Source organism: Ammospiza caudacuta, chromosome Z, assembly GCF_027887145.1.
Source record: "Ammospiza caudacuta isolate bAmmCau1 chromosome Z, bAmmCau1.pri, whole genome shotgun sequence".
NCBI lineage: Eukaryota > Metazoa > Chordata > Aves > Passeriformes > Passerellidae > Ammospiza > Ammospiza caudacuta.
Window position 1 is genome coordinate 33,738,214 of NC_080632.1, and position 18,599 is coordinate 33,756,812.

The following is an 18,599-nucleotide window of genomic DNA, read 5'->3' on the forward strand; positions in this document are numbered from 1 at the left end:
GCCATCACCCTGAGGGCTACCGAAAGCTACATGGGGACAGCTTTCCAGGGACTGGGTCTGCGGCAGGGGCTGGGGCGTGGGGCGAATAGAACTCACCGCAGCCGAGTATCGGCCACACTGGTGGCGTTCCGTGGGGTGTCCCAGGCTTTGCTTTCCCAGCAAAGAGTCAGGGCGCTAAACCTTCCGGGTGCCTGACGGTGTGCGTGTATCCCGCTCTGCTTTCCCATTCCGGCAAAGGTGGAAAAGGAATTTTCGGCTCCTTACTTCTTCCTTCCTTTCAGCTGGCCACATTTTCCGCCCGTCCCTGCCAACCCAACTCATCTGTTCTAGGATGGGAACCGAATAAAAATGTGTGCCCACGACTAAAAACAAAGGAAGCGAAAACAAACAAGGCGTTAGGAAAGGCGCTGCCCGGCAGAACAAACCGGTGCAGGCACAGCTCCTCGCAGCCATTTGGAGTGAGAATCCGTTCAGTCTCTTCCCGCACCTCCTGCCCTCCTCTTCGGCCGCCGCAGGGCGGGCGGCGCGGCCCTGGGGGGCGGCACAGCGCGGGCGGGGGCTCGGCTGCCCCGGCCGCTCGCCCCCACCGCGCAGCGGGGCGGAGAGAGAGCGGGAGCGGCGGCGGGAGACGGGCCGCCATATTCCTGCTGCACCACGCCCGCGGCGCCCGACCATTTAAAAGCCGGTCGAGCTCGACCCCTACTAGTGCACTCGTTTCCCTTTTCGCTGCTCCGTCGGCAACGCGGGCAGGGTCGAACCGAACGGAGCCGAACACCGGCAGCTCTCTGATAGCGAGCTCCGCTTTCCCTCACCACCACCCCCGCCTCCTTCCTGGAAGGGCGAGCGGCCGAGGCGGCGGGAAGGAGGAGCGGCCGCGGGGAAGCTCTTCCTGCCGGGCAGCGGCGGTCTCGCCCACCCCGCAGGAGCTGGGCTCCCGCTCTGGGGGCGGAGAGCGGCAGGGAGATGTGTGCGTGTGCGGGGCGGGGGAGGGATTAGTGGGCATTAGCGCTTCCACGGGGGTGGGGTGGTCGCGTCGGGGGTGTCGGCGGCCGCCAGGGACACTCGGGGACCGCGTAGGCTGCGGGCGGCGGCGAGGGAAGGGAAGCAGCGGGACGAGGGGCGGCTCGGCTGGGTAGCGCTGCTGCTGCTGCCGCGGTGGATGTTTCCATGTTGTTCGGTGCATGATTTAGAGGAGAGGAGGAGTTGGCAGCGGCGGGTGTCAGCGGCAGGGAGCGGCGATCCGCGCCGCCAGCGGCCCTGCCTTTCTTCTTGCCCCTCTGTGATATCGAGGCTGCTCTGCCTGCGTGCTTGCCCTGCGGCGGCCCCTGGGCCCTCGGAGAGCGCCTGTGCCCCCCGGGGCCGGAGCGGCGGCGGGGTGCGTGTGTGCGTGCGGGTTTAGGGGGGGTGGGGGCTGTGTCTGAACCAGTTAGGAAGAATGACTCTGGAGTCCATCATGGCGTGCTGCCTGAGCGAGGAAGCCAAGGAAGCCCGGCGGATCAACGACGAGATCGAGCGGCAGCTGCGTCGGGACAAGCGGGACGCCCGCCGCGAGCTGAAGCTGCTGCTGCTGGGTGAGTGCGGGGCTTCCTCCTCCCGCCTCGGGCCGCTCGCCTCGGGCCGCTCGGCTCGGGCCGCCGCCGGCGCGCACGCCCCAGGTGCCGCCGGGCTCCAGCCCGGGCATCGCCGCCGGCGCGGTCCGTGCCGGGCGCAGGTACCCGGGGACGGGGCGGCAGCGGCAATGCCTGCGGTGCCTCTGGGCGCTCGTCGCCCCCGCCGCGGGGAGCCGCAGGCCGAGCCCCCGCCGCGGGGAATGGGGCGTGTGTGCCCGCCCGCGGGCATCGTCGGCGAGTGGGTTCGGTGTGGAACGGGAAGAGGCCTTCCAAAATGGAGAGGGAACGGATGGCGGGTGAGAGACGGGGCTGCGGGATGAGGGGCAAATGTTGATGTGTGTGGGAGAGCGATGGTAGCGAAGCGGATTAAGGAAGGGATTCACAAGGGGAGTCGCTGTGCAGGTCGATGGTGGCGGGTGTGATATCTGCATTGTTCCGCGGGCTTCGGGAAGGTTGTTAGCTTACCGGTTGAATTTTTTATTGTGGTTTTTACTTCTTGAGGTAAAGTTGGATAAGGGGCTTGTGCTCAGCTTGCATACCGGTTTCTATAAAGAAAAGGGAGCCGCAAAGGCCCAGATGCACATGGCAAGCTGAGGGGTAACCTGAAGTGTGCTGAATGATTACAGGATCTTTAGTACCGTTGGCATCCACCCACTGGATGGTGGAAATAAAATCAGCTGCATCGTTTCTCCTTAATTAAAACAGGTTGCTATTTTAGACCTGCAAGTGTGTGGAGGTGGCATTTATCTAATAGAAATTTGGCTTATCTTAAAATAAGGCTTTTGAATTAAAGTATGCCTGCCCGTGTCCAGTGTGATGCACTGTGTCGTGTAGCTCTCTGGTAATAGTTCCTGCCTGGACTCGTAGGCCTTTATGTGTTCTAGCACTGCTGTCTGGTGTGTGGATGAGTGAGTGTGTTCCAAATGGATGTGGGATATTTACGGGGAAGATGTTTTTCTTGGGCCGCGTATATGGAAGTAGTGGTTGATACTGGGGAAGTAAACTGCCTATTCAATGAGGTAAGGCAAGTTGGAAGGAAAAGTTTTGATACGTTTTAGTGCTTCCATATGAATATGCTGTTTCCTGAAGGTTATCTTCTGGATGTAGAGAAGGTTGGGATTTCTAACTGATCTGGGAGAGAAGTAGTGGACATGGATGCAGCACTCACAGTAATAATGTTCTGTTGGATTTTGGCCTGATTTTGGTTTATGGCAGCACATGGTGTGATTTCCAAGATTCACAAAGAAGATTAAATAGGTTGCCCTTGCTTAATATTATGGATGTCTAAGTATGATTAATGATAGACACTTGCTTCAGGATAGGCAGTTTATGCATTTGACCTATTACTCAGGTCCAGGTTTTTTCTGTATGTTCTGGATTTCTCTTACAGTAGTGCTAGAGGCTTCTCCCAGATTTTGAGAAATGTATGAAATCCATTGAATGAGACTAAATGTATTACCTAGAATATATTCCACTGCATATATTACCTAGAGAAGAAATTCAGAGATTGACTTCTGCAGTTAGGAACGCAGAACTTGAGCTGCTTTGCAAGGTCTTCCCACCACTAACATGAAGTATTGGCGTAGTTGGTGGTAGACTGGAGTCCAGTTACAGCATCACTTTGGACCAGGTGATGTGTGGTCACTTGCAGAGGAATGGGGGAGAAGCCACCCCATGGAAGGAACTGGGGAAAACTCTGTGGAGTTCCTGTATAAAAGACTTTGGCATTCATCATAAATGCCTGCTAAGAGTTCCAGCAGGCTTGTGAAAGTAGAGGCATGATATAGAGAGATCTGGAGGGATGAACTTCTGGGTGCATGTACTTAACAGCACATCCATATACCTGGGTAATAAAACCAGTACAGAAATTGTGCACGCATTTTTTGTCTTTTGTTTTGTCAGCCTCTGTCATATGTTTGACTGAAAGGAGTATGTGTGCATTTGGATCAACACTTAATGATCTTGTCTTGTGAAATGCTGTGTGTAGTGAAGGACTCTTGGTGTCTTGGTATTTTGTAGACTCCAGTCTCAATTTCTGAAAGACATTTAGGGAAACTTCTTTCATTAGTAGGTTTATCTTAAGTATCTTAGAGCAGTATTTTTTTAGTCACTTTCATTGCTTCTCGGCATAAGCAAATGCTCAGTTACTAAGTTTGTTGTTTGTTTAGGTCATTCACTTGGTTATGAGACAGATAAAACAGTTTTCAAATGAAAATATATTCATTAAAAATGGTGAGGCTGGTAGCAGGGAAACCATCTGAACATATTTAAAGTGATCTGATTTTTTAAATACTAATAGATGTTTACTGTCCCATTTCATCTCTTTCCCCCTCGTTATTAGCAAGAAAATCACTAGTACAGCTTAACTCAAACATGTTCACTTATGCTTACATAAAATTTTCTTCCTTTTTTTTTTTTTTTTCTGGAAGTGCCAGTTTCTCAGTCCTACTCTCTCAATGGGTCTGAAAAACATAAGTGTGTTAAGGTTTTTAAATATGGGACTAAGGAATAACCTTTGACTTTTGGAGGGAATATTAGTGCAGTTTAAGCTGAACCTTGTTAAGTGGCTATGCGTGTTCTTCAGACTAGTTGCAAGTGCAAAGTGAAAGGTATTATCAACCTCTAAAGGCACAAACAAGTGTGTCTGTGCTAAGTTGTTTTATTATTACACTTGCTTTAAAATTAGATGTACACACATAAAAATGCACATAGGTAGAAAACAAAGAAAAAATTAATCTTTTTGCTTCAGAGGAAAAGGATTTTTTTCCCTCCTTAAATTGTGAAAGACACAGTGCCTTCTTGGAAACTTAGTTTTCTCCAAATTGTTACTGTGTCACGCACACAGACACAAACACACACACACTGCTTATGTGTGCTCATGATATCTTTTTACTTTTCATGAAATAAAAGAGCTCAAAGTCAGAAGTAATTTGTGTAAAACTCACTGTGTGCTAAGATTAATTTTAGGTTTTAGTTTAAAAATAAACACTCTTTGATTAAGCATTAAAATACGAATTTTACATACCTTTTTTGTACATCATTATTTGATTTTTTTTTAATGTATTAGAATAGGACAAAGTATTTTTTACAATTGTAATTGTGGAAAGCCAGAATCCATAAATATGCACGGAAGCCTATTACATAGTAGTTTCAGCTAGCACAACTTGCCTGTAGTTTTTTGAGACACTTTGGAACAAATTCAGTCTTCCACTGAATTTGGTTTTAATCTGTATTTTAACTCTTCTGGATGTCATTATTGATGAACACTTTGTAAAATACTGTGATTGTTCTCCAGAGCTTGCAGTTGTGAATATCCATCTGTTGTTTGCTGTTATCTGTAAAAAACACATCGTTTTTATAATTCGGGGAGAAAATGAAGAGGTGTTCTAATGTTTTATATTTGCCTGTGCCAATGTGTTCTGCATGCTTTTATTTTAAGCATTTATGTATGTATTTATATTAAAGTAGTAAGAGCTATATACTTATGGATATATTTTTTTGGTCATACTTCTGTATGTAATTTTTTTCCTGCCATCCATGTAAATGGGACTCAGAAAGCAGCATTTGAGCCTGCACGACAGGTTGTAGCCGTAAACCATCAGTCCTAGATGTAGTCTGCCTGTAGACTGTATACATTAATATTGTAGTCTATTTTCTCACTGAGAAATGCCTTGAGTATCTAAGACAATAATGTAGGTGTTGTGCTAGCTGTGCCTGTGTGTCTGTAAACCCTGGCCAGATAAGCTACTGGAGATGTGTGTGACAGTGCTGTTTTTTGCAGCATATTGGTTGGTATTGTGTCATGTGCAAAGCCTGTTTTCATAGGAGTTAGGTACTTCTTATATTGAAGATAGCAAATGTGTCAGTTAAGAAACTTGCCTTGATGCAAGTGTCCTCCTGTTCTCTGTGCTGTAGCACGGAAACTAGATGGACGATAAGCCATTTAAATTGGCATCAACAGCAGTCAATCTTATGCTTAAAGATGCTTTTGAACATAAGGTGACTATATGTATTATTTCTTAAACCTGTGTCAGCCAAATTAGATGTTGAACATGCAGAATGTGGCCTGTTCACAGAGGCAAACTTTGTGTAGATACGTTTAAGAGGAAATGGATCGTTAAGCCAACAATGGCACACTCGTGTTCCTATAACTTCTTCAGCTGGAGAAACAAGCTTCCTTATTTTTCTTGTACCTTGTATTTTTATTAGTCTGCCCTGCTCACACTGAACTCTTTCAAATAATTTTAGGTAATTGACACAGTACATATTTACTACTGAAAAATGAACAAATAATTAACTTACCTCTTCATACATATTGTAACTAGATAGGTAAATATCTCTTGTTTAGCAGAAGCTTTTTCAAAGGAAATACAATTTCAGTCTAGATGTTTAACACCTTGATGTATTCTCATATACACACCCATGTCCATGTATAAGAACATTTTATTGTGGAGTAGGAAAACAGAAATCACCATTTGGATATCAGTGTGATAATGTGAAGAACATGTATTTAGAAAATATTTAAGAACATTTATTTTTGGTGTGCCACAAAGGGAGACCTTGTGTGCAGCCGTTAAAGAGGGTTTGTTGTTCTTTTGTTTTTACTACTCAATAAGTGATCTACACCGACCAAAGTTAATAGGAACTAGTGGAGGGTCTGAAGAGTTAAAAATTTAGACTAATTTAGCTTTATTTATATTTATTTATATTTATTTATAGAGCCAAGTGGCCCCTAATTTGTATGTTACTCTGGCAAATAATGTTGAATAAATGTAGGATGAAAAAATACATGCTGAGCAGAGAAATCATTGGAGAATGGGCATTTGAGTGTGTGCTGCAAAGTGAAGAAATAATAATTCTCCTCATTTAGTTGCTTCAGATTAATTTTGTTGTTGTACGGTAACAGCAATTTCATAGAGGAAGGCACTACCTTGCAATCTCTGAAAAACGAATCACAGAGAGATGTGAAATAAAGTAAGATAGATGTCCGATTAGTGGTGATTAGCTTTGTTGCAGAATAGAATGCCGTCAGCACAATATCTTTTTCTATGAACTTCCTTAAGCTGAATGGTAGAAGACTGAAGAAAATCTGTTCTTGTACACAAATGCTGTGTATGAACAGCTGTTACTGATGAAATTATGGAAGTTTTTCAGTATTCACCTTTTATTTACTGTAATTATCACACCTGGCAAGAACAAAGAGCAGGAAAGCAGGAGAAAACAAAGGAAGAATTAGCATGTAGGAGACACTAGGAAGCCATACACTTGGTGTTGGCCAAAAAGTAGGAAGCATGCTACAGGTTTTAAATATTAACAACTCTGTGCAAAGAAGTTAGATGTGCTAAAACTGGGTAAGAGAAGTCCAAGAGATACCAATGTTTTAGAATTTAAAAGTTTTGAAAGTCTCCTGTTCCTGGAGAGTTCCGGGAACAGCACAAATGTTTTTTCAGGCTAAACTGAAGTTTAAATCTGAAGTCTTCTGTAAGCACATTGTTCCCTCAATAAGTAGTGCTGATACTGAGGCTAAACTGAAATGTGATTTTCTACAGATTTTTGTTCTTTGTAAGTTTTCAAAGGACAAATGGCAGGGAATAATTAAACTGCCTAATTTGTACACTGTACTTACTGTTTATCAGTAGCACAGAGTTTTATCCCAGAACCCTGATAGAGATGCAGTTGCCAACAGAAAAGTACTGTTGTCCATTTCATTCTGCACTTGAAAAAGCAGTGTGGCTGTTCCAGGAACAAAAATAAACCCTAACCAGCAAGACTCCTACTTTGTCAATACGTTAAGGTGGAATCATCTGACAGACTACTGTAATGAACTGCATGATTTACATGTGCCCCACCATATTGATTCAGCTCATCTTCCTGTGGAAAGCAGGTGATGTGCAATACATGTTGCTTGAATAGGCAAGAGAACATTCAAAAGTTGATGGAAGTGGAAGCAACTAGTGATTCAGTAAATTGAAAAGATAAAGGCTATATCACTATTGCCTCAGCACAGCTGAGCTGTGTATTGACAGCTTCATCTGGGAGCTTTGCTATTTGTAATTTAGATTGATCTGTGTGTGGAAGAAGCATCTGATAGGAGTGAATGAGACTAGCTAGTTTTGACTAGTGTCAGAGTCTGAGTCTATTTGCCTTAGAGTACATGGATGAGATTTCTACCATAGGTCCTGTTCTCACTGATATCTGTATCTTTTGTTTTGTATCTAGGAGAATGCCATTGTGGTCCTTATTGAAGTACTTTGGTACTCTGTCCCAGCTGTCAAAGGTCTGTTGAAGGAGGATTTGTTTTTCCCAAAGGAAATTGTGGAAAGGGCAGTTAAAATTTGATATATGTTATATATTTCTCCCTTCTACCCCCAATTTTGTCTTCTCTAAAGAGCTGAGTGCAGTTATACCTTTAAGTCTTTTGAAGTTAACCGAAAGGTACAGCTCACATCTTAAGTATCACCAAATGTGGATCCGAATAGTGTTTGCCCAGATAATGTTAGCTGCCTTTAAGTTAATTCAAGGTAAGAGCACAGATTTCTGTTCTGTAGGAACTTAGTGTATCTGGATGTGAAAGAAAGACAACCTGTTAGAGATTCTTTGAGTATATAAGAATCAAGATAGAAATTACTCATTTAGTTACAATATAGCCATGAAATCAACCAAAGGGATCCTCTTCTTGATTATACTTTTATAAACTAAGGTGTAATGTAGTAAACGTGTTTTAGGTGCACTTTGAAATTATACAGTAGGAAAAAATATTTTAATTGTAATAGTACTTATTCTTATGGCACAGAATATACATTGCTATCTAGTTTTGGTAGTGTGTCTTTCACTGTCCCTGAGCTATATGCTCACTAGACACTTGCATAAACTTCTTGGTCCTTGGCTAATTCATTGCTCTAATGATAATCTTTGTCAAGAATCCTTATACTGAATGAGAATACTTTTGTGAATTAAGGAAAATTTCTTTGATTTCCTTGTTCTATGAACTGATCACAGGAGAGTTTTAAACTCCAAGTCTTCAATGTTAATATCCATTATCTTGCTTAAATTAGAGAATATTGAAAAAGAATCCTGAAAGGTATTCCAGCCCACAATTCTATGTGAACAGCATCATCCAGAAAGTCAAACTGAAGGTTTCTGAAGCAGCTGGTAACTCAGAACACCAGAAAAATGCAAAAGACATAGATGTTGGAAAAGATGCCATCATTCTTTATGTTTTTGGGAGCAGGTCAGGCTTGGGAAATTGGTGATCAAGTATGGAACTTTCATTTTGCTCTGATAATGCATTTGCAAAGCACTGTGAGTGCCTCTTAGTCTCACAGACCAGAGCAGCAAAAGCAATTGAAATTAAATGTGCTGAAAAATAAAGGCATCATCCACGTATCTTGAATAGAATCTTACACAGCTGTTCAGATACTTGGAGGATCTGATGCTTGTGTTTTTGGAGTGTGCTATCTAGATGGTGTTTAAGTGAAATATTTATGTTGATGGTTAAAACCTTTCAAAGATAGTTTGCAAAAAGGACAAATAAAAACAAATGAAAAACAAACCCAAACTACTCCTTTGTAAAATTTGTTTTAACTCAGTTAATCTTTTAGGAGGGAGAATAATGATTCTTACAATACTTCTCACTTGTATTTCAGTTTGATTGTTTTTAAAAAGAAAATAATAGTAACATGGAAACAGACACTGTGTAGTTATGCTGGGGAGGAAAGGCCAGAGAATAAAGGATGTATTCTTACACCTATATTTGAATAACTGGTAAATTCTGTTTTCCTTCTTTTAATTTCTTGTGTGTTAATGGAACCTGATGCTTAGAAGTGCTTTCATACATAGCAACAATCTTCATGCTACTCGAATCTCTCCTGTCCTGTGATTCCCTGTTTTCTTGAGGGTGGTTCTGATGTGTGCACCTGGTCATCTTCAACAGTGGTGGGATTAGTAGTTAATCCCAGAGTGCAGGCCACCAAGCAGCTTTCTGACTGACTTAGCCCATTATTAAAAGAGAGAATTAGAGATCAAAATCTGTTTATCTCATTACTATTCCTCCAATCCATTAAGTCCTTTAAGAGATTTTTTTTATGGAGGTTTGATCTGAAGTTACAGGTGTTGCATGTCATCGAAAAAGGATTTTGTACAAAACCCCATGACAAACATTTGAGAAACTTTTTTTGGTCCCGCCAAGTAGGGGAACATCTCTGGCAACATTAAAACTCAAGGCAAAACTCAGGGTATAATTTAGGCTTTAGATCATGGAACAGGTAGCCTTCAAACATTTATTGAAACGTAAAGATGATGTGGAGGTGTTCGTTATAGAGTCAGCCAACAAGATGTGCAAAGGACTAACTGCCTGACTAATCTTTTGGCCTTCTATGATGGAGTAACTGCATGAGTGGACAAAGGAAGAGTTAGAGATGTCATATCTGTCTAGCCTTCTGTAAGGCCTTTGATATAGTGTCCCCTCCCAACATTCTTACTGTTAAATTGAAGTGAGGGAAATCGGATGGACAGACTCTTTGATGAATAAAGAATTTACATGATGGCTGCATTCAAGGAGTATGGTCAACGATTTAATATCCAAGTGGAAGCAGTGATGAGTGGTGTCCCTCAAGGAATCATACTGTTTAATACCTTCATATGACATAAGCAGTGGGAAGTTGCACCCTGAGCAGATTTTGAGGTGACACCAGTCTGAGACGTACTGTTGATACAGGAGGTGAGTGGGCCCATTGGAACCTCAACAAGGTTCAGCAGGGGCAATTCCAAGGTCCTGGGTGCGTTGTCCATGGCTTGGGACAACCCTTGATGTCAGTAGAGCACGGGAGATGAATGGATTGAGAGTAGCCCTCTGCAGGAAGACTTGGGTACTGGTGAATGAAAACTTGCACTTGGAACCTGGAAAGCCAGGCCTACATCAGAAGTCTTCCCCGGTGGTTAAGGGAGGTGATTCTTGTCTGCTGGGACCTGGAATCCGTTAAAATCTGTGCTCCTCAGCACAAGAAGGACAGGGACCTTTTAGAGTAAAAAGAACTCAGAAAAGAGCCACAAAAATGATCAGAGGGATGAAGCACCTCTCCTTTGAAGAGTGTCTGAGATGGTGTGGGTTTTCCAGCCAGGAAAAAAGAAGATGCCAGAAAGACCATGATGAGCAGCTTTTCAGTATACCAGGAATGTGTATATAAGAAAGCTGTTGAAAGACTTTTTACATGGGTCTATCAGTAAGAGGACAAGGAGAAATGGGTTTGAGCTGAAAGTGAGTAGATTGAGATTGGACTCACAGAAGAAATCTTTACAGGAGGCAGGTGAGATGCTGGAACAGGCTGCTCAGAGAAGCTGTGGATGCCCTATCCTTGGAAGTGTGCAAGGCCATGCTGGAGGGGTCTTTGAGCAACCTGGTGTGGTGGGTGGCATAGATGATTTTTGAAGGTACCTTCCAACCCTAACTGCTCTGCGATGCTATGATCGGACTGCTGTGGTAATAAATGATTTCCTGAAGTTAAAGCTGTTGTACATCTTCCTAATTGATAGCTGTAAGAAATAATGCTTCATACATGTGTTTTTCCCCCTCTGAAAACACAAAATGCACCTAAATATACTCTTATTTTTCTTGGTAGAAGAGAATATGGAGAGAAAATAACATGAGGGTTTTTTTTTCATACTGTGTTCAGTATCCTCTTGGTCTTTGTTTATCTCAGCATTGAATTGGTAAATAAATTAAAGGGGATAATAAACATTTACTCTAAGTGATGCAAAGATGGGTTTCATTTAGGTGACTCTCCTGGTTTAGCCGCTTATTTCATAGAAAAGCAGAACAGACAATTTAGGAGTAAATTTGCTTTCATCTAAATGTAAGACTGGGTATTTTCTGCAAATGGAACAAAGATTCACTGGAATTACTGTATTTCATTAAATTGCCTAACAGCATGTTTCATAGAATCACAGAACAGTTTGAGTGGGAAGGATCTTAAAGTTCCAGCCCCCTGCCATCTTAAAGTTCCAGCCCCCTGTGCACTAGACGAGGTTTCTCAGTGCCCCATACAGCCTGGCCTTGAACACTGCCAGGGTTGGAGCATTCGCAGCTTCTCTGGGCAACCTGTGTCAGTGCCCCACCGCCCCCACAGTCAGCATTAGTAAAATGGCTTGTCTTACATTCCTTAACTAGGATTTTAATGCCTTTGGTGTTCATAGAAATCCAGAAACATTCTCTGCCCAGAACAGTTTTTGTTCTCTTGGGGTTTATTTACTTAATTGCATTCATCCTCTTTTGTTACCTGCAAGGCAAGATAATAGTGAATTCGGATTTGCTTTGATTTTGTTCTGTGTTTGGCTCCACAACATAATTATACACTGCTATTAATTATTAGGCTTAATTAGGGTTAAGAACTAGACTCATGGTAATCTCTGAAGATTTTGGCCTTTGAACCAAAACTACAGAAACAACATGAGCAGAATTTGCTAATAATGTGGCTCTATTTAATTAATTGTGGCTCTATTTCCTACACCAAATGTAAACCCCCGATACTGAACAGTGAAGCTAGTATATATGCCTTTAAATTGTTTTCTCAGAGAAATTTATGACACATTCTCTGGGTAATCACATTTTTGTGCTTTTTTAAAATTTGTTTTGTTTTGTAAGCTAACAACCATGTTAGTTTTATTAGTGCGTTTTTTATTTGGTTGTTCTCAGAAAATACCTTGTCAGAATGTTTTGATTTATGGACTTTTTTGGTCTACAGTTTCATGTAGTGAAGTGAGAAGGATAGATTTAAATACTTACATTGCATTTTTCATCTATGGAATTTTCTCATTAAATAATATAAAAGCAGTAAAGCAGGAGGAGATTGTCTTTTTGTTGTTTAAAATGACAAAATATGGTGGGAATTCTTTAACTGGTAATTATGCAAAATTACTATATATGACTATGATCTGTCAGGCTGCTAGGACATAGTCTTTTGTTAGAATAGCTTAAAAGGGGGGCAACTGTCAGGAAATTACTTTGTAATGCTTTTGCTTTATATTTTAGTTATTTTCAAGTTGTGACACTATTTACTGGAATAATCTGTAGCTGCAGAAACATGTGATCACCTTCTTACCTGTTTGTTTTGTCTTGTTTATATGATACCAAGCTACTTCTGGTTAGTGACATGGAATTTTCTTACACCTTGCCATTTCTTTGCAGGTTTTTTTAGGTGTACAGAGGATCAAAACTCTGCAGAAGTAGTCAAAACAGAGCTATAAGACAGAGAAATGTTTATTTGTTAACTGAGTTCAGTCTTATTTAAAACAGTATTTCAACCTACAAATCTAGACGGTTGTTTGGGTATAGTGACGCTAATTGTATATGTCACTGTACTCAGTAACTCTGGCTTTTTTGTGGGTTTAGAAAGGTTTCTTTTTGTGGGTATACATGATGAGGTTTTCTTTTTTGAGTATGGGTGTCTTTAAGGTGATACGTGTTTTTTTGAACCAAAATGCATGGTTGCACAAAACACCAGCGGCCTGTGTGATGCTCTTTCTTAATATATTGTGGATTTTATTGTCTGACATTAGATAAAGCATAAGAAGTAAAATAACTGGACTACTCATTTTTTTAAGTTCATCATAACCATGAACATTTCATTTATTATCCACTTTGACACCAGAAAGAAAATACTCCAGTATCTTGGGGTTCAGTCTGGATGGTTCCATAGTTCAGTTCTAACTTTGTAACTGTAGAGTGGATTTTATCATCCTGTAACTGTTTTTGTAGCTGGTTTTTGAGTTCTTCCCAATTCAAGGTCAGTACTAAAGTAGAGATCATGAGAATTGAACAGTGATATGTATATACTTGTTGTTATCATATTTCTAGAGTCCCATATGTTGTTATCATATTTCTAGAGTCCCATACCTTCTGGGTGGTTTTCTTACAAGCAGCTCTTCACAGCAGTGTTGTTCCTGCTTCTCCATCAGGGCTCCTCCAAGGCTCTCCCTGACCAGCCAACCCACCCCCTTTTATCCCAGTTATCCTCATTAGCCACGGCTGCCACCCAATTAAGGACATCACAGCTGCAGCCCATTTAGAACAACTAGGACTGGGGCAAGGCCACTTATACAATACATAGATTTTACTGAGACTCATAGGCCATGTATACAATACATAGATTTTACTGTGGCTCAAAGGCCACCTATACAATACATACTAAAATTCAATGGCCACCTATATATACTTTCTATTACAAGTATATAGGTACTGCTAGGTGGAGTACCATTGTTGAGGTGTGTTCAAGGAGTGTAACAGCCTACTGAGCCATGACATTAAACTATTCATGTTTAGATGACTGCTGTAATTTAAATGCTTTTCTAAATAATTGCTTTTTAGGGTGGGTTTAGTAATTGTTTAACAAGTTTATTTTTAACAGTATTTGGATACACAGTATTTGCCTCTTTCTGTTTTACAGATTATTCTGATACAGTTTTCAGCATCATATCATCATCATTGTTCACCAGTTCACAGCTTTTGCATCACCTACAAGTACTGGCAGTAATGATTCTATGTTTTTATTTTATCTCATGGGTGAAGATTTTTAAGGTTTATTTTAAGTTTTAATATTGTTGGGATCCTGTTTGGAAGATGGCTGTCTGCTGAGGAATTTTGCCTGTGTAGTTTACTACTTAACTGTTTAAGCAACTGTTACTGAATGCACGAAGTCTTGGTTTATTGTATGATCAGTTACTTAGCAGATGCTTAGTTCTTCAAAACCACTAACTTTGACGGCTAACCATCCAAATACTGTAACTCCATCAGTCTTGGTATGCAATCTCTCCTCTTCCCTCACCTGTTTTTCATCCTTTGGGCTTTTTTGGGTGATAATTCGAGAGTTTCAAGTCAGTATGCCTTCCTAGCCTGTCCTTCTAAAACCTTTGGACTGTCTGACTGCCATTCTGACTTGAATAAATCCTCTGTGTTGTTCATCTTCAGTGGGCATTCTTTCATTATTGCAAATGTGGTCTGTGCTTCCCTAAAAGAAAAAGAAAGAAAATTACATGAGTGTTTTTCTGTGTTAATAAATATTAAGTATTCTACAGCAACAGTTTCATAAGGAACCAGTGTGGCTTGTCATTAAGAAAAAGTGGGGTTTTATGTGGAGCCCCAGAGGTCATCATTTGACTTTTTCTCTTAAAAAGAGGTGAGATTTCCCATGTTTTTGGCTTACCTATTTCAATTTTCTTCTTTTACTTCCTCTCTTATCCAGGCTAGTTTTATTGCTTTTCTTTTTTCTTTGTATAATTGTGGCTGTCTAGGCTGCTTCATGAAATGTTCTGAAATTACTCCCAGTTGTTCCTGTTTTAAATCTAAATCCAGTAACTTACACTTGCAATTCTGTCAGGTTTTTGCTAAAGTAGCTCTTATGAACACAATGTGCTTATAATGTGCCTTTACTACTGGTTTTGAAATTTGCTCATTTACACATAGCAGATGGTGTACAGTCATAATCATATGCTCCTGCAGTTGCTTTTGACTGTGGTTCTGACACATGCCCCTTTTCTTAAGAGGTATTTCTGTATGGTGCTTTTCTGGTTTAGGAATCACAATTTTTAAACTTGCAGAAATACCAAGGTAATTTGCTTGAGACCTTTAGTGTCAGCTACATGGCCTTAGGAGGTCATACTTCTCCATCTTCATGAAAGCACTAGAGGAACTCCACTTGCTTGCCCTTACCTGAGACTGTCATCTGCTATGCCATCAGCTTTTGTTTCAATTTTACTCTATTAGAATTTAAACCAAAAATGTGAAGATCTCTAGCTGCCAGACAATTCTGAAGTGTAAAATAAATCCAGCCACTGTAAAGACTTCAACTTGGTAAATTCTTTCTTTAGTTATACCTCCTTCTTCAAATCAACATCTATATATCAGCAATTCTGTGGGTTTGTCGCCTATCTAGAATATTTTGCCTTTTGAACAAACAGTTCAACCTCTCAATTTTATTTGATTATTCATTTAATTTTAATCCTTCTTCAATTTTTCTGCTAAATAATTGCACTCTGCTCCCCATCCTTCTCTTCACTTTCAGCAGTGCAAGGATACTCTGACCTCTCTGGCCAACCTGCCTTTCAGAATGCTTTTCTTCTTCTTACAATGGAAATTGCCCAAATTCTGCAACTTCCGTCTTCCACAGAAATCCAAGGACTAGTCTCCTGCTCAGAAGTCTGTCGTGTATTCTTTTCCCGTCCAGTAGTTTACCTCCAGGTTTTTCTGTTTCATTCTAGTATAGCACAGTAATGTTTAAACTTGTTAGGTGTCAGGAGTTGTCAATGTTAGGTGTTTAGGTATTTATAATATACAAGATTCAGAGTAATTACTCGGATGGAGCGTATTTCAGCATACTTCCATATTGCTGTCATTACATCTATTAAGTAATGTTCAACAATCCCTTTGAGCTATTAGCAGGGTCTTGCTTGCATCCAAATAGAATGTGATGATGTAAGAATCCCAGTGGTCTGTGCCTACATCTCAGTGCCTGCTGGCTTCTCTTGTGTACTGCATGCACAGTGGTCATGGCTCATTCATCTTGGGAGCACTGTCTGACTGTACAGACCGCACACCAGTCTGTAAGATGTACACTGACCCTTTTGTGTAAGGGTCAATGCTTGGTGAATGCTGGTAGCAGCTGCTTAGCTCTTGTGTGAAATATGAAAACAGCTTTATGTTGTACCTTTAGGAATGCTGGCTTTAGAGGCCTGCTGTAAGAAGTCCTGCATCTTCTGCAGAGGAATCAGATTTATCCTGGGAAAGTGAGTACTTCTTGATATCAAGAAAGAACTGGGTGTTCCAGGACTCAACCGCAGTTGGAATAGTCTGGGATACTTACCAGGTACTTTGCTCCACTTACCCTCATCTAGATTGGCAGACTTTCATAAATAGATCTAATCTTGAGAATTTGAGAATATAAAAATGAGAACTTGAGGCCTATAGGATATAGGACCACTGCTTACCTGTGGGACTGTGTTTTCTTGTGTACCTATAGAGCTCTGAAAGGTCTTACATAATTTTCAGATGTGCATTAACACAGCTGAAGCATGGTCAGGCCTTGACACTGTACTGATGCAGATGCAGCCCAAACACTCTGGGGAAAAAGTTTCCTTATCAAGTAGAGAGAGCACTTAGCCCTCTTTGCCTCTTGCTTGTTGAGCAATGAGTCTGAGGTTAAGCTCTCCAGTACAAGAGAGATAGGTGTGGAACTTCTGGAGGGGTTCAAGCAAGGAGTGTCTAAGGTAATGAAGAGACTTGAATACTTCACTGTAAGGAAATGCTGAGAGAGCTAGGACTGTGCAGCCAGGAGAGGAGAAGACTCAGGGAGGGATCTTACCAATTTGTACCCAAAGGGAACTTGCAAAGAGGACAGAGCCTGGCTCTTTTCAATGATGCCCAGTGATAGGGCAAGAGGCAATGGACAGAGGCTGAAACACAGGAGATTCTGAACATCAGGAAATACTTTTTCACTGTGAGGATGACTGAGCGTTGTCACCGGTTGCCCAGGGTGGTTGTAGCGTATGCCTTCTATTAAAAAAAACATGGTCCTGGGCAGCGTGTTGTGACCCTGCTTGAGATCCTTTCTGACCTCAACTAGTTTGTGTTTCTGTGAAATACAGTAACTGTGCTGCAGCATTGGGTCAGCTGAGTCACCAGGTGACCCTGACCTTTAATCATACAATGGGGGGGAAATCCTATGGGATTTATATTTCATTATGCTACACTTGCTTATCAGTGCTTGTAAGTATAATTTGGTAAGTAGTCCTGGACCACTGTGACCAGTTACCTGAGGGGGAATCAGTGAAATTCTGAACCACTAGTTTTGTGGATCAGAATTCTTGCAGTGGCAGTATGCCAGCATGCTTTTCCCAGAACAGCCACCTGTGCAGCTTAAGTCAGTCTGAGAAGACAGCAAGATAGCTCATTACCCTCAATTGTGGGCTAATATAGGGCTGTCTTTCAGCTGATCCCTGAATAGCTACAGGACTGACACAGGCTGTAGCTTCAAGCTGTTGATTGTCGGCTGGGCAGCCTCTGAGCCTGATCCAGTCTCAGTGCTCCTGGTAATGTCACATCAGTATGCATCATTATATAGGGTAGTTATGGTTTTAGGGGTTTGACATGTTATTATAAACTAAGTAGACACAGCAGGATTGAAACCCTCCAAGTTGTAAAAACACACTTTGGCAACATCCTGAGACCATGTTGTAAACTAGGTGCAGGATACTCACTGTGCATGTAAGCCCAGATCAGTGCCAGCACATCCTGGTAAGCGGCACATGGATGCGATCACAAACTGTTGTTTTGGTGATACTCAAAAAGATGGTCTGTCTGTTGTCAGCAAATTCTTTTTGTAGAAGACAAAATTACTTCTGGATAAAGTAGCAGAAAGAAAAATAGTCTCTTCTCCTACCCACAAAATACTGGTAGTATTATGCTGCAAAGTCAGAAGATTATTTGCAGAGGTGAATGTTAATTCTTGGTGTGTACATTCATGAGAGAAAGAAATGGATAAAACTTGTGATTCTCTACAAAGGTACTGTGCACCAAATATGTGTATTCTAAAATACATATAAATAACTTTTTGAAATAATCAGCCTGTTCAGTCAAGGTTGACAAGATTGTAAGGAAGAAGTGCGTGTACTGCCAGTCTATAGCCCTGACATGCTTAGGCTGGGTACTGGAATAGCAGAGCAACCAGCACCTGCCTTGGCTCTTGGCAGAGCTTTACTGTCTAAGCGGACAGGACTTTGCTTTTTAGTGTGTGTGTGCCTGCTGGAGGGCCTGGTGGCTTCCCATAGGGGAATTTTGGGAATGGTGGGGCAGGATAGAGGCTTTTAAGCAGAGAGGCACCTGCTTCCAAAGTGAGTCCTGCTCCGTCCTTATTTCTTTCTTTAAGAATGCTCCTCCTAGCTAGTGTTTGAAGATGAGCCTGTACCCTACAGTTGAGTGATGTGGTACATCGTATCTCCCGT

General features: G+C 41.7%; 1 protein-coding gene across 1 annotated transcript in view; it reads left to right on the forward strand.

Moving 5' to 3' along the window:
• The first annotated feature begins 1,100 nt into the window (after window positions 1-1,100).
• The window catches only part of LOC131571568 (guanine nucleotide-binding protein G(q) subunit alpha), a 108,835-nt gene continuing 91,336 nt past the window's right edge, over window positions 1,101-18,599 (forward strand). Inside the window, exon 1 of the mRNA XM_058824334.1 lies at window positions 1,101-1,571. Coding sequence (XP_058680317.1) covers window positions 1,436-1,571 — 136 coding nt within the window. The 5' untranslated portion in view covers window positions 1,101-1,435. The remainder of the gene's footprint in view (window positions 1,572-18,599) is intronic.